General features: G+C 38.3%; 1 protein-coding gene across 2 annotated transcripts in view; it reads left to right on the top strand.

The window, feature by feature from the left end:
• WNT2B (Wnt family member 2B) overlaps positions 1-24,964 on the top strand; it is a 470,507-nt gene that overhangs the window by 400,223 nt on the left and 45,320 nt on the right. For both annotated transcript variants that reach the window (XM_044076948.1, XM_044076947.1), the window contains exon 4: positions 561-828. In XM_044076948.1, coding sequence (XP_043932883.1) covers positions 561-828 — 268 coding nt within the window. The remainder of the gene's footprint in view (positions 1-560; positions 829-24,964) is intronic.

The raw sequence follows: 24,964 nt of genomic DNA, 5'->3' as shown, positions 1-24,964 counted from the left end.
AGGAAGGGCTGAAGTCTGTAAACCTGTATTCAGTGTGTTACTTTCGGATGGGCAAGACTAGGATATGAAAAATGTTTTAATGGCGAATTACTGGTATCCACAGTTTGGATGTCATTTCTGTCTCAGTTCTGAAAACGAGGAATAACTCAGTTGCTAAAACATTGGAGCCCCGCCTCATTCTCCATCAAAAATATATATATTTTTTTTGTAGGGCTGGCAGAATTTGGAAATCTCTTCCTTTTATAGTAAGATGCTTGCCCGCTCAAAATCCATTTTGATAAATGGTTTGTGGATCAAGTACATGCCTTAGTAATACTCGATGCACCCCCCCACCCCAAAAAGTAGATTTGCTTGATGCCCAGAGTTAGTGGCATCAATACACTGAACATGAAACACTGAAGCATTAAGTTTCCTGAATAACTTTGTGGCCAAGAGGTACATTCTATGAAGTCTAGTTGCAACGAAACTGAAACGAAGATGTTCATATATTCAGATGACACCATGTAAATTAAGTCAGCCATTTGACCTTAGTGACTTTGATGTGATTTCTTTTCTTTCAGGCTGTTAAACGTTTTATGAAGCTAGAATGTAAATGCCATGGAGTCAGCGGATCATGTACATTAAGGACATGTTGGGCTGCAATGTCAGATTTTCGGAAAACTGGGGATTACTTAAGGAAAAAATACAATACAGCAATTCAGGTGACTATGAATAAATACAAGTGGTTATCCTTCACTGAAGTAAACAAGAATTCCAGAAAAGCTACCAAAAATGACCTAATCTATTTTGAACCTTCCCCAAACTACTGTGTGGTGGATAAAGAAGCAGGTAAGAAAAATCCAATGGAATTAATTAAATTTCTTCACAAATATAAATGAAATTGTTCCCTATGAATATGTACAACAGAAATTCCAAATACTTACACATGGAAACCAAATTATTAAGGTATGAATTGTTTAAACTTCATGCAGTCCATGTTAAGAGTATTACTAGCAATTTCTGCACATTCATTATCTTTTTAAATTTGTAAACTGCATGCAGGCAGTGTAGTTCAGGGGAAGGGGTAAGTGCTGGCAACCTTTCACTTTGATACCTAAATGGTCAGTACTGAGCTAGACAGTACCCTATGCTAAACTGTTCCACATAGCTCTGATCTGATTTAAGTTGTACATCATAATCAACAGGCGAACAATTTACTATGTAGGATCCTGTCTTCAAAAGAATAATGTTACAATCATGTAAAAACTATTACTTGAAAACTAAATAAGTATTTACACACACACACACACACACACACACACACACACACACACACACACATACATGTACAGTGGATATAAAAAGTTTATACTCCCATGTTAAAATGCCAGGTTTTTGTGATATAAAAAAAATGAAACCACAATAAATAATTTCAAAAGTTTTCCCACCTTTAATGTGACCTATAACCTGTGCCATTCAATTGAAAAACAAACAAATATGTTTGGGGAAAAAAATATAAAAACTAAAAAACGTAGAATATGCTGGTTGCATAAGTGTGCACACCCTTAAACTAATACTTTGTTGTTTGTGCACACCCTTAAACTAATACTTTGTTGAAGCAACTTTTGATTTAATTACAGCACTCAGCCTTCTTGGGTAGGAGTCTATCAGCATGGCACATCTTGACTTGGCAATATTTTCCCACTCTTCCTTGCAAAAGTGCTCCAAATCTGTCAGATTGCGAGGGCATCTCTTGTGCATAGCCTTCAGGTCACCCCACAGATTTAGGGCTGGCCTCTGGCTGGGCCATTCCTAAACTTTAATTTTCTTCTGGTGAAGCCATTCTTTTATTGATTTGGATGTATGCTTGGGGTCATTGTCGTGCTGAAAGGTGAAATTCATCTTCATCTTCAGCTTTCTAACAGAAACCCGAAGGTTTGGGGCCATATTTGACTGGTATTTGGAACTGTTTATAATTCCCTCCACCTTGACTAAAGCCCCAGTACCAGCAGAAGAAAAGCAATCCCAAACCATGATACTGTCACCACCAACATGCTTCACCCTGGAAATGGTGTTCTTTTGGTGATGCGAAGTGTTGTTTTTGCGCCAAATGTACCTTTTGGAATTGTGCAACCTTGGTTTCATCAGACCATAACACATTTTCCCACATGCTTTTGGGAGACTTGATGTATTGTTTTGCAAATTTTAGCCGGGCCTGGATGTTTTTTCTGTGTAAGAAAAGGTTTCCGTCTTGCAACCCTACCCCATAGTACAGACATACGGAGAGTATGGGAGAATGTTGTCACATGTGGTGCATAACCAGTACTTTCCAGAAATTCCTGCAGCTCCTTCAGTGTTGCTGTAGGTCTCTTGGCAGCCTCCCTGATGAGTTTTCATCTTGTCTTTTCATCAATTTTGGAGGGACGTCCAGTTCTTTGCAATGTTAGATGTTGTCCCATATTTTCTCCACTTTTTGGTGACTGTCTTCACTGTGCTCCATGGTATATTCAGTGCTGTGGAAATTTTTTTGTACCCTTCTCCTGACTGACACCTTTCAACAATGAGATTCCTTTGATGCTTTGTAAGCTCTCTGCAAACCATGGCTTTTGCTGTAGCAGGCAACTGAATAAATGTCAGGAAAATCCTATTAGGACAGCTGAACTTTATTTGGGATTAATCACTCTCTTTAATTGATGGCAGGTGTTTACTCAAGAAGACTGAATGCTGTAATTAACTGAAAAGGTGCTTCAACAAAGTATTAGTTTAAGGGTGTGCACACTTATGCAACCAGCATATTGTACGTTTTTTTTTTATTTTTTCCCCTAAGAGATTTGTTTGTTTTTCAATTGAATTGTACAGGTTATAGGTCACATTAAAGGTGGGAAAAGTTTTGAAATGATTTATTGTGGTCTCATTTTTTATATCACACGAACCTGGCATTTTAACAGGGGTGTGTAAACTTTTTATATCCACTGTACATACATACACACAAACATAGGAGATGGAGGGAGGAAAACACACACACACACACACACACACACACACACACACACACACACACACACACACACACACACACACACACTTGTAATTTCCTGACTTGCAAGAAGATCCAATACAACCATAAATCAATCGATGCAAGTTATCAAACATTTACTGAAAAAAATAATCACATTACAAAACTATAAAAACTAACAACAAATACTTTCCTGTGCTGATGAGTTCTTTTGTTTTTCTCTTCTTAATTCCAGACACACTGTGTAAATAGTGATATTGTTAGGAAAAAGTTTTATAAACTAACGCAGGGTTAAGGTTATGGGCAGGGACAGGATTAAGATTAGCATACATGACTAAAGATAACTGGGGGGTGCTTCCCTTCGAATTCCAAATGGGTATAACCTACTCAGATAGTAAATATTTGCATATCATTTCTTTGGAATAGGATCTCATTAATGTCCAAACAGTTAAGATGGGTGTAAGGTCCACAAACCTCAGCTCAGGCTTTCACATATTCTCCTTGTCTCAGTCTCTGGTTAGTTCAACATGCGTACTCAAAAAATTATTTATGGGTGTCAGTTTTTTCATAAGAAAAGATTAAGCATGAGTTGAATTTGGAATTCCATGTATTCATAAACCTTTACCTTCTATTCACAACATGATTCAGCTATATAATAAAGTAGATTAGGTTTTAACTCCATGCAAAAATATTAAGATTTTCTTCAGCAAAAACATTACAACTCAGATTAATGTCTACCTGCAGAATGTTGAATCTGTAAGGCCCATTTTGTTAAAGATATGTATTTGGACATTTCTTTGAAAATGAAGTGAATTTGCAACTTCATAATACTGTTTTGCACAGTTTAAGGTTTGTAGGTAATTATGTGCAAAACCAATTTATTATCCTAAGAACACATTATGATCACTACATATAAAAGCCATTCGGTGCACACCAAAGGAGGTTCATCTTTGCATATTAAATATTAACAGTTTGTAAGCTGTTTCTGTTCTTTTTTTGATATTCAAGTGTAGTAATACTGCCGACGGGATAATTTTTTATTAGATCGAGTTTGAAAAGTCAGGAAATAATGGCTGCAAGTATGACTTTGCAAGACTTTGATGAAAGTATGGGTTTAAACAGCCTTTTACATGATGGTGACAACTCGGACATATTCAATACAGGATGCTTATTTGAAGGCAGCAGTGCTGAGATAAGTGACTTGTCTTCTCGCGAGGACTCCAATGTTAGACGTTCCTGAACCCCAGAGCCCTGTCTTTAATAAAGTAAGACATTCTGATGTATCCCAGGCAAACAAGGATGAAGATGGGAAAACAAGTGATTCATTTCCTGTCTCATGTTGTCTGCGAGATCCTTCAGGGACTTTACACAACTCATGTGAAAGTCTCAGACACTATCATTTTCAAGATGTGAATAAAGGATCTCAGAATTCAGCAATTACAGGATGTTTGCTGCAAAGAAGTCCAACGTTTCAGAAGCTTAAACGTAGGAAACTACATCTAAATGATACAAGTCCCAAAACATTTTCTAATGACTACATTGGTATAACAAATTGTGATGAAGCAGGCACAAGTACTAGTTTTTTTTACTCGCACAGAAATTCTACAAAGCCTAAGAAACAATCCAACATTGCCCAAAACCAATTCAAACACAGTAGTATCAAATAGCACCAATGCTTATTGGTAGTAAAAAATGACACTATCTCAGGGAAAATATGGTTAGCTTGCTTTTTAAGTCCCTGCTGATGTGCTAAAGTCACAATTCATAACTAATATTCAGTTGTTGAGAAGCGGACTATTTTGAAATGAGTGCCCATGTTTTAAGACACTCGGTACCCCATATATGAACTTTTGAGTGCTTACAAAACACTGAAACAGCAAACTCAAATGCAGTACTACCCCACAGAGTCTGGACTTCAACACTGCATATGCAGCAGCTGTTCCTCTGTCTACATGAGCCAGGAAAAAATATAGTACTCAAATTCCAACTCGAGTTTCATTGTTTATTAAAGAGTTATGGGTTTAATGCCCAGGTCATCCTCCATATCTTAAGCTTATATGCTTGCATTTAATTTAGCTCAAACTATTACTTTTAATCGATTTTTGAAATGTCTAAATTTTTATAGCACTCAAGACCATACAAGAAACTATATTACATAAAGCAGAAATCTGAAGAGATGAATATTGACCTCTACATAGAGGGAATTTGTGTTGGATTTGCATTACCCAAGTTATTTGGATTTAGATCATTCCTTAATGTTCAAAGTTTCAGTTAGTAACGTATCTTTTTAGCTTTAAAAGCAGTACCAACTTGTCTTCTTTGTTACTGTAAGGGGTTAGTTAAACCCTCTCTCTCTCTAACATTTTCTTTAACTTCTATCTTCTTGCTCAAACATCCCTAATTATGTTCAGTTCAAATCATGACTTATTAGAGACATATATGGAACTGAGTAGCTGTAGTAGCAGTGCTCGGTTTATAGTTCCTACCTACTATCTAGCGAAATCACGGTCAAGGGATTAGACTTGGAAGTATAAACAGGGAAAGAAGACCCTGTTGAGCTTGACTCTAGTCTGGCACTGTCAAGAGACATGAGAGGTGTCGAATAAGTGGTTGGCCTCGGCCACCGGTGAAATACCACTATTCTTATCGTTTTTTTCACTTACCCAGTGAGGCGGGGGGCTCTTGCTTCCACTTGGGGGACAGTGTAAGGTGGGGAGTTTGACTGGGGCAGTACATCTGTCAAAGAGCAATGCAGGTGTCCTAAGGTGAGCTCAGGGAGGACAGAAACCTCCCATGGAGCAGAAGTCTCTACACTGTCCTACAAGGATGGTATTTTTAAAGACAAGTCTTAGCTGATAAGTTTTAAAATCAAATGAGAATGAAGCTTAAAAACAATCTTCACTCATAAAATTAAAAGTATTTCAAAACATGATGTTAACAGACAAAAGGTAGTAGCCCTTCTATTTTAAAAACAAATAAGGTATTAATAAAACCAAGAACAAGTAAAAAGACTAAACAGAACTGGTTGGGGGCATATAATTACACACATGCAAAACAATATATCATTTGAGATAACAGGATTTAGTACAGCAAAATGCAACACAATTCAAGTTCAAAACAGAATTAAAAGGTTAAAGACAAGGTCAAGGTGAGGTTAAGTAAACAATTAGCTAGAATTGTTAAGTTACAACAACAATGCAAAGGAATGCAACTAGGATAGTAGAGTGCAAAAAAGAGCAACATGCTTTGAAGTAACAGGTAGCTGAAACATATCAGGGAGGTAAAATATTAGTCTGAAAATTGCAGTAGAATAAAATAATGTATTGCAACAAGAATGAATCAACGTTAAGTAAAAAGAATAGCTCTTCAGTAAGATAATTATGGTTGGGGAGATGCAACACAGAAACAGTGATATGCCCATACTCTTCATGGTCATAAAGGCAGAAATAAAAGAAGAAAACAGGACAATTAAACGGCTAGAGTTTGATATGGACAAGGGAAGATCATGAGAGATTCAGAGATCACACCAAAGGCATACCAAAGATGTTTCACATTTGTGAAGGAACTGGGAGCTTGTGTTCAGCTTGTAACGGCATACTGTGGCAGTAATAATAAAAGAGTGCTTACCACCACAGTCTTGTAATTGTGAATTACTAAGAGAGACATCTAAATAATATAGTGTCTGACTAAGTTTGCTCAGGTGGAGGAAAAAGCCAAGCTAAACTGCAGCAGTGCAAAATACTGCAAACGCTGTTTATCCAAAACAGAGTATGTAGTCAACAGTATGTGAAAAACAAGTTATCATCAGGTATTTCCCAAACCGATCTCCAAGCACTTGACCCCACCAAGTTCAGATTCGTCAAGATCATATTAGCACTATCTTAATCGTCCAACAAAACATGGGCATCACCACCTCTAGTGATATGATTCTACAAGGTCAGATGTGAGGGGGAATGTTGTTTTCTAATAGTTTATCAGACTGTTGTTGTTTTTCTTTCAGCTTTTCCCAGTTAGGGGTCGCCACAGCGGACCTCCGGTCCGCTAATGATTGGCAGTAGATTTTTATGGTGCTGAGGTGCCAGTTCAACATCCAACCTTCAATGAAGGCATGCCCATTTACGCATGTCTTTTGAACGCTACTTGACCGCAGGGAGGACATGCAGACTCCACACAGAAGGCGCTCCAGCCGAGAATCAATAGTTTAGCAGATTATAACCCTGAATACTGTATTTATATGGTCTTCAGAAGAAAAAATATTCAAATGAGATAATTAGCAAGCAAAAAACAATAGTGGATTTCCACTGGTACTGTGCAAAGTTATGGCTATCTACATAATAAAACCTAGCTGCTAAATTGGGTCCATATCATATGATCGAAGTTCCAAAAAAGTCTCGGAACTTTGAACACACATGAAAAAAAAAAGTAAAAACAGTAAAAAAAAAAAAATGCTCTAGGCAGGGGGAAAGCCCCCCTGCACCCCCCACACCTCCCACTACTTAAATATACCAACTCTGAGATCATACTACACTGCAGTGAAGGGAAATCTTCCCTTTCCGTGCTCTGTGGAGATCTCTGTTATATGCTTTGAGGTTTTACAACTTCAATCATTAACGATCGTTCTTTAATGATTCTAAGCTGTAAGGCTTCGATCATATGATAGGAACCCACTAAATCAGCTGCTTTTTATATTTATTCAAAAGTACTAGGCATATACAACTTTTCATACACTTTTCTATACATAGTATTATACATCAAATTCATTCAAAGAAACAGTCAGGTCATAAAAGAAAAGCGTAGCTTACATCTATGCAACGTTAGGTAGTACCAATGTCTTTGCATAAAAAAAGATTCAGAATGTTGAGTGGTGAAGAGAATCTTAAAGAAGGCTAGCTTGCACTGTACACGTTTATTACAAAAATTAGTAGATATACAAGTAATTAACTTTTTTTACTTCATTACTATAAACACAAATGCTCAAATGGTTAATTCAAGTCTATAATATGTACAAAATGTTCCCAAAGAAGCAGGCTATAGTAGCACAAAGCCTGCAAAAGGTTATTTTCTCAAACAAGCAGGTTGTAGTAAGCACAAGCATTTGTATTTAAATCATCAATTCATACTTACAGTTTTAAGACCACTGATATAAATTTGCTTTTCTGTTTTACCTTTTTCTTGGTGGATGATCTTACATCTTCAAACTGCCACCATAACATATTTAATTCTACTAGTTTTACTACATTTTGGACCACACTTTAAAAAGTAGGCAATTAATTTTCTACCTTTTCTGTTAAATCACACTGATAAATACTTGTCATTAATGAGTGCTACATATTAGGAAGCTTTAAGTAAAATAAATACATTTACATTTACATATCTGTACAAGTCCTCACAACTATTATTGGTAGCTTCTTTTAGGGGTTCCCGGCCCACAACTGTAATAGTTGTCTATTATGTAGTAAATGGAAACCAAGATTCCCCAGGACTAGAAATAAAATGCCATAATGAAGTCTGCCTTATCATTTCCAACCAATGCAAAACAGCAATGTGATACCCATGAAAAGATCTAGCAACTGTGCATCTAAAATGGCATTTTATCTTACATTTCTAAAATTGTTGATTACTTTCTACTGCAGGGAAATTATGCCATACAATCAATATTTGACCTTTTTAGTTTTTCATAAGCCTAAGGATTTAACTGATCATGATGCAAATGTTACCTGCAGAATAAAAAAAAAGTTATCTGGTTTGGTTTTCATTTTATCGCTAAAGAAAAATGTCAAATTTTCATTCTTTTTCCAACATTTCCAAACAAATTGCCTCAGATGGGTTAAATTGCTGGTCATTTTGCCATAATGAAAAAATGCAATCACTTTGCCTATGCTTTTACATAGAGAACTTGTGATTTGACCAAGGGAAAAAAAAAACTTTGTCTACAGAATCCTTCATAATCAAAAATAGTCAACTAAAACCCTGCTTTGGTAAAAGTATATAAAAGGAGCATAAAATATTTCCAGTAGGGTTCATTAACATGGATTAAATCATTTTAATGCATTTTACATAAACAAATGTGAAGCTCCATTACTAACTGTAACTAATGTAGAAGCTACCACATGTGTAGCATCTAACTTTCATAAACCTCTCTTCTCAACTTCAAGAAAGGAACCATAAACCCATGAAAAGAGCAAAAAGTCAGCCCTTAATTTTTTTGGTCCACTAATAATGAATAAAGCCCAGAAATCAAATCCTTCATTTACTTATATACTTCTATAAATGCATCAGTTTTTCCAAGTTCTTAAGACAGGGGGATTTGTTTAATAACATCTACTAATTTCCTTTTATATTCATAGGAAGAAAAAAAAACGTATTCTTCTTTAACATCTCAACACTTTGCTTTCTTTGCAGATTGCATGCTATTCACATTGCTTGGGTATAATAAATCCAGATTCTGACATCCCAATGTTATTACATATAAAAAGATGAATATTTACCCTATTTTACTTCAAGCAAAAACGGAGGTCCAACTATGTATGATTTAGCCACATTTTTTAAAGCAAACTTGGATGCAGTACATATTGAAAAAAATGTGTAAATAATACAAAATGTAAATACCAAAAGAGTCTTGTTCCCTCCAGCCACTTTATTGACCTACACAAAAATAGGCATGGTTTCAAAATTAAGCAAACACACAGTGAGATATGACCTAAGTTGTTAAGCAGGAAGTAAACTGTGAAGGCTCCATAAACGTCTGTGCTACTCGTTGGCATACCCTTGGCTCAAGTTTAGCAGGGAGATTTCTAAAGGTACAATCACACAACCAAAAGGAAGACTGAAGAAAAACAATGATATGGCACTTCGGCGGAAGCCTTCAGGGGGAATATCAGCATAAAAAGTTGACTAACTACATAAATTAAAAATAAAACTTAACCAATCAAATGGTTCCAACTTTCTTCACTATTCAAACCATATGGGCGTAAGATACAGAACTTCAAAATACAAATACTTAATATAAGTCAATTCCTCCAATAACATTTTCACTTGCAATAAAACTGAAACCAATAGCTTATCTGAGCTAATTCAACAAGAAAAATGTTCATCTACTGAGTTTATCTTTTTAGCTGATCTAATGTCTCTCAAGTGTTCACATATTCTGCCCTTAAATTTCCTTTTAGTTTTTCAGTTATAGAAAAGGTTAGAAGGATATTTAAGAATATAGATAGCACCCATAGAATCGCAAGAACTCATGTTTACAGTATCATACTTAATTCCATTAATAGCTGAAAAATATTTAAAATAATCCTTACAGCTGCACTTACCACAAGGGATGGTGCCAGTTAAGGAAGAATGTATCAACTTTTCATTTACTTTTCCTGTAAGAAAGCTTAGGTTTATAAAAAAAATAAAATTTTCTAAGTAAAGAAATTTTTAGCAGAGCTGGCCAATATTTATTTCTAAGGCCACTTGCTACTTGGCAGCCTGTTCAATTGTATCAAACCATACTGGAGAATTGCTCCATATTATGATTTCCAAAGAAGCTGGAAAGTCATAAATGTTTCTACCCCCCCCCCCCCTTGTCATTTTCACATAAAAAGTGCAAGTTTGGTCCTTTGCATATGTGAGGGCAAGTCAGCAAAAAAATTAAATAGTTGTACTATGCATCTCTTGCTTTTCTTTAAAAAGCAGACAAACTTTTTTTAGAGGCATTAAAAGACAGAAATCTCACAAATGTGGAGCAAGACATTTTTAAACTGTTAATGTTTGCTTATCATTAAGTCTGTTCTCAGCTTGAAAATCCATTACAGCTTCCCTAGTAGATGTTCCCATTATCAATGTAATCAACTGTCTAAACCACACACACACTGCTGCTAGATCACATTCTTCTCCTCCACACACAAGAGAGGGGAAAACAAAAGATAAAAGTTAAACCTGCCCTCAGTTTGCACTTTGCCAACTTTCAACTATTACTACTACAGGTCTCTTGTACCCAGAGCCAGATCCAGCACTAGGCAACCTAGGCAGTCACATTGGGCCCACTCGCTGGAGAGGGGGATCCACTGACTGTGGGAAGACAACCAAAAATACTTACATTTCTTCTTTAAAGAAACACTCTGCATGCATTCTTTAGTAGAATCTCTATATGCATCTTTAGTACGATGCATGCACATTCAAAACCAAAATAGAGCAATACATGCACATGCAAACTGAAACAAAGCACCCAGTTTAAGAAACAAACTTTGTTGCTGTTTGTGACAAACATGGTGAATAAATGGATCGTTCCTGAAATAGTAGGTTATTTGTTCCTGAAGTGAGTGTGTGTCTATTTGTGTTTGGGTGTGTGTGTGTGTGTGTGTGTGTGTGTGTGTGTGTGTGTGTGTGTGTGTGTGTGTGTGTGTGTGTGTGTGTGTGTGTGTGTGTGTGTGTGTGTGTGTGTGTGTGTGTGTGTGTGTGTGTGTGTGTGTGTGTGTCTATAAAAAATACCCCGGTTAAGAGTCACAGGTTGGTTAACTCATTCAGGCTTAAACCCTGTACCTTTTCAAAGATTGTGAGCTTCTGTGCATTTTCAAAGAATGTTGGGTTTCAAGGTAAGAGAAATTTGCTGTTGCTCATGCTGTCTATTTTCAATGTGTAATGGTTTTGTTTAGCAAATTCCCATCACAAGTGTTTGTGCTATAAATTTTAAAAGCAGTGTTAATAGCACAAAAGATAACATATTTGTCTTTGGTGCAAAGGCTGTGGGTTCTACTCCCACACCATGTACATGGAGCGCTGATATTACAGTGCCTCCTTCTGGGAGGATGGGGGTGCTACACTCCTGCATGTGTCCTTTGAATGAGATGCCTAGTAACTAAAAACCTGCTTCCAGTTTGGCAGCCATTCCCTATTGTAATATTAGTAGCCTACCAATTTTTTTAAGTGCAACATAGACAGTTTATTCTTCAAGGGTAGCAGGCACTGAATTTGTACCTAAAACACTGAAATGTAAAGTTGTTTGCCAGTACCAACCTCTTCATTATAGACCTCTTTAATGTGGAATTATTCAGATTACTCTCACTTCCGCAGAGATTGTGCATATTAACCAATATTGGAAGATTGTAACAGATGTTTTGAGTGGCATTTTGTGGCTGAAATGTTTTGTAATGGGTAGTTTTGCCCTTACTGAGTCATATGTTTTGTTTCATTTCTTTACTGGAAAAGTGTTCAAACCCATACATTTAAACATACCTTAACAAGTAGTACTGTATTATACAGGGAATATAATTTAATACAATCAGGATGGTGCTGTGACAATCCTCCAATGGACCAGTAATCAAGGAGCTTCAATCCTCACCACTGGCAACAGTGGGGGATGTTCACTGAGAGGATGACAGGTACACATACAGTATTTCCAGATGCAGCTCTCTGCATTAAGTGCAAGTTCCCTTTAGAGCACACAGAGACCACAGTCAGTCCTGGGCAGTTTTCTCCCTCTTTCTCCAGATCCCCAATAAGACTGCCCACTGGCACAGGTGTCGAATTGAGTCCTTACCCAGGGTTCCAAGCCAAGTCTTCCAACCCTGTCTCTGTCCAACCAGTGCTTCATGTCCCTGCCCAAGTAGCTGACACACACACTCTTGGAGATTTGTTTTGCACACACACACACACACACACACACACACACACACACACACACACACACACACACACACACACACACATGTACACTCACACACACACACACACACACACACACACACACACACACACACACACACACACACACACACACACACACACACACACACACACACTCTCTCTCACCTAGGAAAGGCTGGCACAGGTTTACTAGCTATGCCCCCTTCTGCCCAGACTATAAGGTAGTTACCACTGCCACCAGAACCCCTTATCAGCTACTTTAAAGCCCTTAACAAAGGGTGTTCAATCTTACTGTATAATATTAATATTAACAAAAGTGGTAGTTGACCAAGAGCAAGGCTATTAGGAGTGGCCCACACAGTGTCATGAAATAAATATAAAAGTACTCTCAAAACTTAAATATCTCTACACAGCTCAGCCACAATGAAAGATTTAAATATACTTAATGTTGCTGTTGTGCCTTTCGGCTTTTCCCAGTTAGGGGTCACCACAGTGGAACACTGGTCCGCTAATGATTGACAGTAGATTTTTACATGCCGAGTTGCCAGCCCTGATGCACAACCTTCAACGAAGGTACGCCCATTCACGCATGTCTCCACACAGAAGATGCTCTAGCTGAGAATCGAACAGGACAATGCTACCGCAGCACCACCACCACAGTTAAAAGAACAAGACAATACTAAATATATATTCACAGTGACATCAGAGTTCAAAACCACAGGAAATATTTAAAATAACATTGCAATACAGGCTCACACAAATAAGGAAAAAAACATCTAAGCTTTACTATATTCCTGACTGTATCTAAGAGAATTACACTGTTCCCTAGAAACTTACTTCATTAGAGCAAGGCAGATGTGCTGAATGTTTCATATTGTTGCTGTCAGGTCCAAGACAAAGCGCAGAATGCTCTGTCACACTAAGAGACTGCTCAAATTAATATCTAAAATATTACTGCTGGGATAGCTTGTAGAATGACATAATTTCTAGTCATCTGACTTCTAGATCCCAGGCCAAAAACCCCATTTCTAGAAGCTGGCAGCATTTAGCATCTACCTGTAAAAATATACAGACAGGGGTTATTACTCAGATCTTTGGCAGATACTAGAAGTAATAAAACAATTGCATTCCTTCATGCTTCAAAATTAGCAATTAGTTCACTTCAAGGACAATACAGAAAGCTTCCCAGTGCAGACTCTGTGTCTCCATCTGCATTGAAAACTTGAGAGATAGCCTCTTTATGGCATAGTTTTTATAGCACAGCCTATAAAGTGATTTAATTTGAGTTTACTGGACTGAAGTTAACCTTCTGTATCACAGTTTCCATTGTTAAAATATATACATTTGAACAATTACAATAGTGCATGTACATTTCTGTTCTCTTCCAGTAGGGCACGCTGTGGATACATTTTAAACACAGCACTTAATAAATACCTTTTCAACACAAACATTTGTACAAGTCAGTTTGATATACACATGACATACAGTTCTAATGCATTTGTAACACAAGCATCTTGTATAAATCAGATTGATATTCACAAATGACATCTAATTATTTACAAAATTCCAAATAGCTGTGCTGACAGTATCTGCTTTCATCACAGGTGCATCAAAGAACAACTGCATGTATGCATGGTCCTAAAAATGTATGCAAGGAGACTATGGTTTGAAAGTATCCCAAAGGTAAACTTAATCCACCACTGGCCGGATGAGTTTCAAGGGCAGCGAAGCTTACTGTTCATGCCAAGTCTGTTTTCATTGTGAAACTTTGCTGCTTTGTTTAGCAAATGGCTATCAGTGTTTGTGCTATAAAATTTGAAATAAAAGTTTTAAATATCTCTAATCCTTGTAGAAGTAAAAAAAGAAAATAATATGTACCCTGATAGGTTTGAACAGTGTTTATGGTAACATGGGAGAAATAGCCAAGTAATGGGATACTGGAATGGCTAGGGGATGCTGCTGAGGGAGGCTGCTGGGGCTCCCGGATCATTACCCTGCCTAGGGTCCCAGTTAGCTATGATCTGACTCTATCTGTACCTCAAATTTATTAATTTTTTTTTTGAACTGCAGAGAATAGTTTGTTAACTTTATGCTGTAGTAAACTACAAGTACCTTCTAAACACCCAATTATTTCTATACCCATACCTCTCAACTATCCAGATTGTTGCCTCATTTTTTGGTCTGTTCCTCATAACATTTGTGGTGTTCTGGCAAATAACTGGGCTGATCTGAGGATTGATGCCACTAAATAATTATATTTGAGTTTCAGAGTTCAAATCCTTCAGAAAATACATGTTAATACAAATCCTGTTATTCTAGCAACTTCACACATTTATAAGAGCAATATTTAAAATGTGTCCCTATTTTTGGGCATTTGTCCCCTCATTGTATCAGGCATTATCCAGATTTCTGGTACTAAGAGTTTGAGAGGTATGTCTATACCTCATTCCAAAACTTTGTCTACAGCATCGTGTGAACACACACTCATTTTGGAGCCAACAATTGTTCTCACATTTCAGTCAATCATTGCCTGTAAATTTTCAGAATTTCATATTGTGTTAATAGTCACATAGTCCAGGAAAACATCATGAAGCCTTTACAAGTTCTGTATCAGTCAAAGCACTCTCTGGTTAAGTAACTTGCTCAAAGTCATACAGCAGGCCAATTCATGTGGAAAGATTCAGACCCTGCATCCTTGGAACAAAGAGCAGCTCATTCACAAGACAAAGTTTTAGTCCTCTGCACTAACTGCCAGTCTAAAAAATAGCATGCAGACCTCAGGGGACTTGAACCTTCAATCTTCATCAATTGTATTGTGCAAGACATTTGATTTACAGGCTGAGCTACAGCAGTTGTCTCTGAAGATTACCCCTGGGGGCTCCACTCTCATAGTCAAATTAGCTATCAAATTTTCTGCAGAATGAAGTATGTCCAAGTTCCATATTTGCTAATGGCTTCCTTGGAAATTCATGCTGCTTTTATCCCTTGGTATTCCATAGCTTCCTTAAAACTTCCTGTCCCACGACCATTAAGGAGTCCACTTCCACTCACTTCTGTCTGCATCATCCTGCTCAACTTCTCTATTTTGTGCTCCTGAATAAGAAACTGGTTCCAATACTTATGCCACAGTTTAACAAAAATGTATAGGTCTTTTATTACTTCTGTGAAGGATTTTCTGGTCTTTGTTTTTTTTTTCCTGCTACAACTTTAACAACTTCAGCCTCATCAGCAGAAGCTTCAGCAAGCCACAAAAAACATTTTGTATTTCAGCCAAGTACATCCACACCACTTACTTGCGCTCCAGGCACACACATTCACGACATTGCTTACAGACCCTGTAGACAACCATATTTTGCAAACCAACAGCATTTCCGCTTACAGTTAAATGCTATTGCCAACAACAATGTGGGGTTCTGCTACTAGATTACCTAGGTCACAATGACAAGACATTAAACAGGATGAAACTCCAGGCACACACCATTTTTACTTAGATGACATGGTCCATCACTGTCTTATGAACTTTACGCCCCAAGCACATTTTTATTAATACATTTTATTCATTTGACTGGGTAAGTAAACCAGTTTATCTCTGGTCCTTCTTACCCATAACCAGGGTCAAAAGGCTAAAAGGTGATGAAGTATATGTGGACAGTTTAGAGTAGCCAACCAACCAGGGAAATGGGAGAACATTTTTTTTCTTCTCCTCCTCCTCTGGTCTTCTGACTTTATTCATTCATAATAGGAGTAGTGTAATATTCAGGTTCTCTCTCTCTCTCTCTCTCTCTCTCTCTCTCTCTCTCTCTCTCTCTCTGTGTCTTTTCCACTTTAGAATGTGCTTCGTTATCTTTAACAGTATCTTTTTATGTTTGGGAGTACCTATTTCTAAATAGCATTTAGGATACTGTTCTACTTAGTACTGAAAGAAAAGATAACATGCTTGATTTTGCAGTTTGTGGCTGAAATGTGTAAATATAGTTTTCCAAGACTGATACGTCAAACACATATTAACGTGAATGTTTGCATGAGTTCCTAGATTTTAGTGAGTCACAAACTTTATTGTGTCTTGACTCAGTGAATTAGTTTGATTACTGAAGATTATATAATGTCTACCCACCACCAATCATCATTTAAGTACTTTGGTTTGCAGGAATGCTTATATGCTTACTGTAAGCAAAGATGTGAAATACCAAAACAGAGTAAAGCATATTTCACAGAATTCCAAACTAATACAGAGAAATTGCAGAATCAGGCATGCGCAGGAAAAGAGAAGTAATTTAAAACAGTGCTTTTAAGTGGCAATCCTGGTGTCCAATTAAAGGGAGGAAAACTCTGTGAGGAAAAAATGTGCTATTTACCTGGAACAGTCTTACGTCCTTGGAAAATGTCAAACAATTAAGAAAAACACCAACTATGTTGTAAGGCTGTGAGAGTAAAGCAAACCTAGTTGCAATGAAACCCTGGAGTACACATAAATATCTTGTCTGGTTAACAAAAACTTTAAACGTTCTTAATTATAAGGTTCAGAGGTTTATGTTAATAAATTAATGGTATGAAATCTAGAAGATAGTCCTCAGTTCATTAAAATATGACAATTTCAAATTTAGTCTGCATTGCAATAATTGCCTCCTTAAGAAAGATTACCAAGTGTAACATTGCTATAATGTGCTAACGGTATGAGGAGATTTCTTGGTTTTAACATGTTAGTAAGAAATGGATTTGAATCTGTTCTTTGGCTTAGAATCACTTAACATAATGTATAATTATATACAGGGAAATTAAGAGGAGACAAAAGCCCTACCTTCCATGGCTAATGAAAGAAGTAGGGCCCTAACGTTTTAGTTTGGGGACTGAGTAACAAATATAAAAGAAAAGTTGAATGTATGAAGGGAAAACAGTTAACGATGAAGGGTTTTCCACCAAAGCAGAGTACCATAACTTGACCATTCTCTGACCATCTTTTTCGATGAGAAGATTTCTCAGATTACTTTAAAAAGCAAATGCACTGTTAAAGTTAAATTATTCATTCAAATTTTAGCTATAAGATGGAATATAATTAGTAAATTGAGAAGCTGCTTAAAACTAACAGATAATGAATTAGCCAGATCCCAATTTTATTTAGACATGTCAGTTTTAGTCGATATACTGTCAAACTGTGCTTCAGGAACTGAGGTAGTATATTCTGTACACTAAATCCAACAGTGTGAATTTTACAACTTTTTTTAACTGTTAGCGATAACAGATTCACTACAGATAGCATCTAGAATATACATCTCATTTAAGAAAATTCTAATACCTAGCTTGGTGGCTATCAAACCAGAACTAGTAAAATATATCGATTAGCCACAGAAAATCTTAAATGGTACACATGTCTATATTCAGAGAGAGAGACAGTGTGTATTGTTGTTCTCTCAGCAGAATTGCAATGGCTTAAGCAATGTAAATTTAAAACTATCCAACAAACAATGAGTAATTAAGTAAATGATATAAAATAATGAATCATCAATTGCTCATGTGTGGTACAATATGAAAATGCAGGTTGTATTTTATTAAAAAAAAAAATAGAAGACTGAATCCTTAGCAGGCCCGCCATGGCCATTCTAGTGACTATAGCTCATTTACTCCCTGCAATGACAAAACAGCACATCAGAAGCAGCAGACCCACTACCAAAAGGAGAATCACACCCCTGTTTCAAAAAGCCTTGAATCCATATGCACTGTCATTACTTTCTGACAGTTGCTGATAAAAGAATGATCTGAAAAGCAAATGAAAGAGTGATCTAAGGGGGTGGAATTCAGTGGATCTTTGTTATGCATGCCATGCCTCCATGTGACAATCTGATGGTCCTGCCCCCTTTACAGAAGTACTTCCATCAACCCAAGGCTACACCAGGGATTGTGCTGCAGAATATTCCCACCAGCACATGCCCATCCATTCCCCCTTAAAGAGAGTGGAACAGGCATAAGCCTCATCATGTTTTCCTGGCAAGATAAACATATACGTGATATCAAAGGATCAAATGCTTCCGAAGGCAAACTATATTCAGAACACAAAAATGATTTTACAAGAGAGAAATCTACCCTACATCTCTAAATGTTGGGGTTGCACCCCTCCACTTTTTACATGTAGTAGTTCTGAGGTCACACCAATCACACAGAAAAGGGAAATACATTTGCTTTTTATTTGCTGTATTTTGCATCACAAAGAAAGGGGAAATCCATCTGCGTTTTATTTGTTGTATTTTGTATGACTTTGTTGCATTTTTCTATTTTGTATACTGTGATTTGTTTTCTTTACATTGTGTTTTACTTGTATTATGCTTTTAACTGCATATTAAAACTTGAAAAGAGACCACAGCTCTGTCTCTTGTGAGCCAGACAGAAGTTTTTTCCACACTCCCACCTGGTTACTGTTGTGTTCTTAAACACCACTGTCTTTCTAGTTGCCTGCCCCTTATGTTAATTTGACCATATATCTTATTCCCTCTGTACTTTTTACTTTTTGGTGTGAGTAAGCATAAAATTATCATTTTGTGAAATCACTGTCCTTCAACTATTTAAATTTACTGGCCATCCTACTGTATTCCATAATACCAGAATACAAAAGTGACCACCACCTTTCAATCTATCTTGCTGTTTTAAAAATAGTGACTCTCTACTAAAATTTAATTTTATAGACAGATAAAACTTAAGTTACCTACTTTCACATCTAACTCTTCCAGTGCACACTGCAGTGTTTAGGATAAACCATTTTTTTTATCTTACCTTTAAGCATCTATTGCAAGACCACCAGTTATTGGAGAGCCCACATTCTGCCTCTCAGTAGTCATCTTGGAATTAGTGCTTCTGTTTTTTCCTGGATTACATTATTTCCTGGAGACTGCTGATCACCAGAAAGCTTAATAACTGCTTTATAGGTGACAGTTTGGAATCCATGCTTATATTCTGATCCTGGTGAGAGTTGGAGCAGAGTGCATTGATTCCTGACTCTTTCTGGTTGGAGAGTGAGTAAGTGTCTGTGCTTAACGTACCTGATTGGTCTGATTCCTATTTGAGGCTATCTACCAGAAAAATCCTACAAGCCTGCAGACCCTTGCATCATCTGGGACAAGACTGTGGATCACCAAACAGGCTGTGGCCTGCTTCTCTTCTTGGGATTGGTGCTACCATTTTGCTTCTGGTGAAAGAAGAAGCAAAGGAGTATTGTATCCCAACAGAGTGAAGCTGTTCTGAGACCAGCATTAGTAGTAGCTGGCAGTAGGCATTCATGCGACTCCCCTCTTTTCATCATTCTTGACATGATAATTCTTTATTTTTTAGTAAGTTCTACTTGATTTCTTCCTAACTTCAGAATATCTGTCTAAGTACTTCATCCTTAAATTTTCAGGGTCTACGTATTAGTTTCCCCTCAAGTGTTTGGCAGTGCTCTGTGCAGACTCAGACACCTTGAGTGACATTTTTCCTGTAAAAGGAATATATAAGGAAACAGCTCCAGTACTTAGTAATAGTGACTATCCTTCCTGATATGTCTAAAGGTCAGTTCCCTGTGCTTTCTCCTGTTAACCTGGTGAACTTGGGCATTCTGAGGTAGTGTAGCAACTGCCTCATGTACACAGACAATCCTCTCCTCCTACCTCCCAACCCTCAGACTTGTGAGATTTGCACTTATATATCCAAATTGAAAGCCATGCACTCTCAAGCCAAGACAAGAATAGCTGGTCATGAGGAGAAGGTCAACACCTGCACCACACCACATGCAACATAGCCCTCCAGAGCACCCACCTTCACAGCTCTCCCATAAAAACACAAACCACACACCCACCTTTGTAGAGGCTCTCAGTAGATATCTACCCAAACAGCAGGGACCTCCAAGGCAGAAACATGCTTGACTACCACAACACAGCACAAACCACAAAACACATAGCTCACCTACACAGTGTGCCCCTCAACCTAAGCCCTAAGGCAAAACAGCTTGCCCAATACACTAATCATAGGTGACTCGATAGTGAGGCACACTGATGTCCCACTCACTAGGTTGAATAAGGAGAAGGTAACAGTCAGCTGTCTATCAGGTGCCAGAATCCAATACATAACACATGCACTCAGGTCACTCCACAAGTACAAGTATGACTCTGTCACTGTCCATGTGGGTGTGAATGACCTGAGATGTACCTCCCTGGACTACATAAAAAGCAACATGGAGGAGCTCTCAGATTATGTAGCCCAGACAGGTATGACCCTAGCCCTGAGCAGCCTTCTACCATCACCCAGAATGATACCACAGTACAAGCAGAAAATTATTGATTTCAGCAATTGGCTAAGTTTCTGGTGTCATTCTAAGGGGATCCAGTATCTGGCTGCTTGGGATGACATGATTGACAGACCTCGATGCTTTGCCAGAGATGGCCTGCATTTGTCACCCCTGGATTTCCAGATACTAGCTAAGGCTCTTGCCACCCGTATAGCGCCTTTTTTAGGCAGTGTTCCAAAGACCAAATTACCACCCCGACAGCTATAAACAAAGGCAATCTGAGGGTCATGCTGCTCAACGCAAGAAGTCTAAATCTCAAGATGCACTTGCTCAAAGCACTCCTCAAAATTTAGAACATGGACATTTGTGCTGCAACAGAGACCAGGTTTACAGCAGCAGAAAGCATCCCTGCACTACCAGGCTATAACTCATTCCACACTTTTCGGCCCCAGAACATGGACTGAAGCTCCAAAGGCAGTGGTGTCTCCATATTCATAAAGCATATGCACACCTCCAGACTAGTAGCTCAGCGTAACACATCTGAGATACTTCAAGTACAACTAGCATTGGGTAAGACAGCGATTCAGGCTGTAGCCTGCTATAGGTCCCCAATCATATCCCAAAACCCTCACTCCATGCTCCTAAGCACCCTGGAAACTATTAGGATCCAACCCAACACTTTCATACTAGGTGACTTCAATTATCCCTCCATCCACTGGAAAAACTACTCATGCACCAATACACTGGCCTAATGCTTCCTAGAATTCATCAATTCCAGTGTCCTGGCCCAGCTCATTCTTACCTCCACTAGAGGAAGCAACATCCTTGACTTGGTTATTACTAACATGGGCAACCGTTGCTCTATACCAATAGTCAGTTCCTCCCTGGTCAGATCTAACCACAAACTACTCACCATGGAAATTCACATCTCACCCCACCCCCTCACCCCCCGCAAAGGTAACCACCATGAAAAACTTCTCCAAAGCTGACTTTGGCCTCCTAAATTCACGGCATCCATGTCAATGGAAAATAGATGCATGATTGCCAATGAACACGTACATAAATGAATGGAACTAGAAATACCCAACAGAACCAAGATGCTCTCCTCCAAAAAAAGGAATCCAATCTGGTGTCCCATGCCATTAATAAACTCTATAACAGAAGGAAGAAACTGTTGCAGAAAAAGGTGAAGTCCTAAGACTGGAAAAACTCCCTTATTAGCCTCAACAAAAAGTTGAGATCCCTCATCAAAACCTCTAAAGCCAGCTATGAAGACAGAATTGTGGCAGACACTAAAAACAATCACTTCTATAGTTATATCAAGAATCACCACGGCAATACCCAGGTTTGCTCTGAGTTACTGCACAATGGTACCTCCTATACTGAGCCAACAGATAGTGCCAACATACTGGCCAACAGATTCAGTGGCAGCTTTACCTCCCCCCATAAAGGACCAATCACAATACTAGAGGAATGCCAGGCACCCAGCATTACTGCAGCACAGGTTAAACCTGCATTGTCCAAGGCCAAGAATACAGCTTCCATGGGACCTGACAACGTCCCTGGATATGTTCTACATGAACTACAAACTGAACTGGCACCACATCTGTGTTCCCTGTTCAATCACAGCCTCACCTCTGGCTTTGTCCCTACCAAATGGTGCACTGCTACAGTCATCCCTCTCCATAAAGGGGGAGAGACTACAGACCCTGGGAATTATCGCCGCATTAGCCTGATAAGTCTGACATGTAAGGCTATTGAGCGCATCATCATGAACCTAATTAACAAGCATATAGGGAATCTCCAAACTCTAGATCCCACGCAATTTGGTTTTTTGAAAGGTAGATCATGCCTGCTCAACCTGGTTGACTTCTCTGAGTCAGTCGTCAGAGATGTGGATGAGGGCAAGGCAGATCAGGATCGACCATAAGAATGGTTATGGAGAGGCAAATTCAAATCAAGAGATGAAAGGTTAATATTGGCGGCCCAAGATAGTGGGCTATGTACATGATGGTTTACAAAGTCCATTGAACATGTGGGAGAAATAGACAAATGTAGGTTTTGTAAAACAGAATTGTAAACAGTTGCCCACCTCATTGCTGGTTGTGACACACTAGTGACACAAGGACTTTATACTGAAAGGCATACTAATGTGGCAAGATGTTTCACTGGGGATCGTGCAAACATTATGGTACTGAAGTGGCTGAAAACACTGGAAACATGAGCTACAAAACATCATAGAAAATGATGACATCTACATCACATGGGATCACTCATTACCAACAGTTCAAAAGATAGATGCTAGAAAACTGGCTATAGTGGTCCATGAAAAAAAGACAAAAGTAGCATTGATCATTGAAATCACCACACCCAGTGACTACAGTGTCTTGCATACAGAGAGACATAAAGTCATAAAATATCAGGATTTGCAGACAGAAATGAGAGCAATATGGAAGAAAGATACCCAGACAGTTCCAATAGTAGTAAGAGCAATGTGTCTTATAAAAAAGAATCTACAATCATATTTAGATATCTTACCAGTACATGTAACGCCATACGAATTGCAGAAGGAGTCACTATTAGTCATTATTGAGCATATTGCGGGTGCTGTGAAGAGTACTTCTGGCTGACATCAAAGACCAAAACAATACTAATTTTATGAACTTTAATCGTACTTTGACTTAGGAATGGGGTCCATTCCTGCTATGGTATTAGAAACCCAAAAGACTTGAAGAAATTAAAAGAGAGGTCCATCATATCTGCCAGCAGGGAGGGATTGGGAGGGAATGGGATATAGACTCAGGGAAATGCAGAAGATTCACCAGATCACAAAGCTGTCAGCACTGTGCTGTCTTGAGAGGGAACTACACCAATCTGCTGGAAGTTGGTACACCACCAACATTTTGTAGGGGCAGCAGCAACCAACAAAGTGTGGATTCAAGCTTCAGTTCTAAGATCAACAAAGGTGGTCTCCAAGGAAGGAGAAACCAGAGAGGGCTTCAGTGAGAAGATGAACAAGGGCTGGTTGAAAAGAGGGGCAGAACCTCAAAAGTAGCCTGGCTTTAAGGACAAACAAGACCACATGAGTGACTTTCCACAAGAAGGCATTGTCCCACAAGAAGCTGGAGGATCATTGAAGCTTTGTTTATTTTGGAAAGAAGCCCTCCCCATTAAACCCCATAGGAAACAACCTGGAAGGACAGTTCTTAGCCTACCAACTATTGAAGCTGATTCACACCATTACCTACAGGACAGTCTTAGTGCCATGAGTTGAAAATTTAGCCTGGTGAAGTCTGCATGCAAGGAGAAGAGGCATGTGTAAGGCCAGATGTGCCATTCAGATAATCAATCACCTATACCTCTGGCACCTACCATGAGTTAAACTGGTACCTAATCTCTCAAGCCTGAGATGCAGCCACTGGTACAAGTTAACTGTGTGTGGCCTCTTCACCAAGGCTGACCAGTACAGCTAGATTATGGAATGATGCCTCAGCCCCAAGTACCCTAATTCAGTGACCAGATAACTGAAGTATGCATTTCTTGTGATCTCGCTGAATGTAAGTTGAGCCAATCAAACAGGTGAAAAGGTAGACAGACTTCATAACATACAGCCTACAGTGTGGCAGGTTAGCTGCAACTCTCCCAGAAAAAGGAAGTGCACGATCAGAAGAGGATCAGGCCCCTCTGCTAACTAGCAGTGATCCACATCACAAACAGATGCAGAAAGCTGCAGACAGAGTACATCTACTTAGAGCAGGAGGCACCATTCTTGTCAACTTAAAACATCTAGAGAAAATCTGAAGGGTTTATTAATAAAGGGAATTGTTACCAACGAAAGCAAATATCAAGATAAGAAATGCATGAACATTAAAAAAAAGAACTTACAGGCACAGAGGATGAGCCTGCTAAAGCAGTTGCCACTTGATGTTAATACTGAGTGACACTTCTCATCCAGCATATGTTTGATTTGCTAAACTTGTCTCTGGTAGAAGGTTACAGAATATCCACTGCAGGACCTCCAGAGTCATGAACAGCTTTTATCCAACTGCAGTAAGACTCATTAATGCAGACATAAATCTGGATGTATCAAA

This window comes from Protopterus annectens, chromosome 7.part0, assembly GCF_019279795.1.
Source record: "Protopterus annectens isolate FY-2018-M chromosome 7.part0, PAN1.0, whole genome shotgun sequence".
NCBI lineage: Eukaryota > Metazoa > Chordata > Ceratodontiformes > Protopteridae > Protopterus > Protopterus annectens.
Note: the sequence above shows the minus strand (reverse complement) of the source record. Positions and strands in the feature narration are given on the sequence as shown.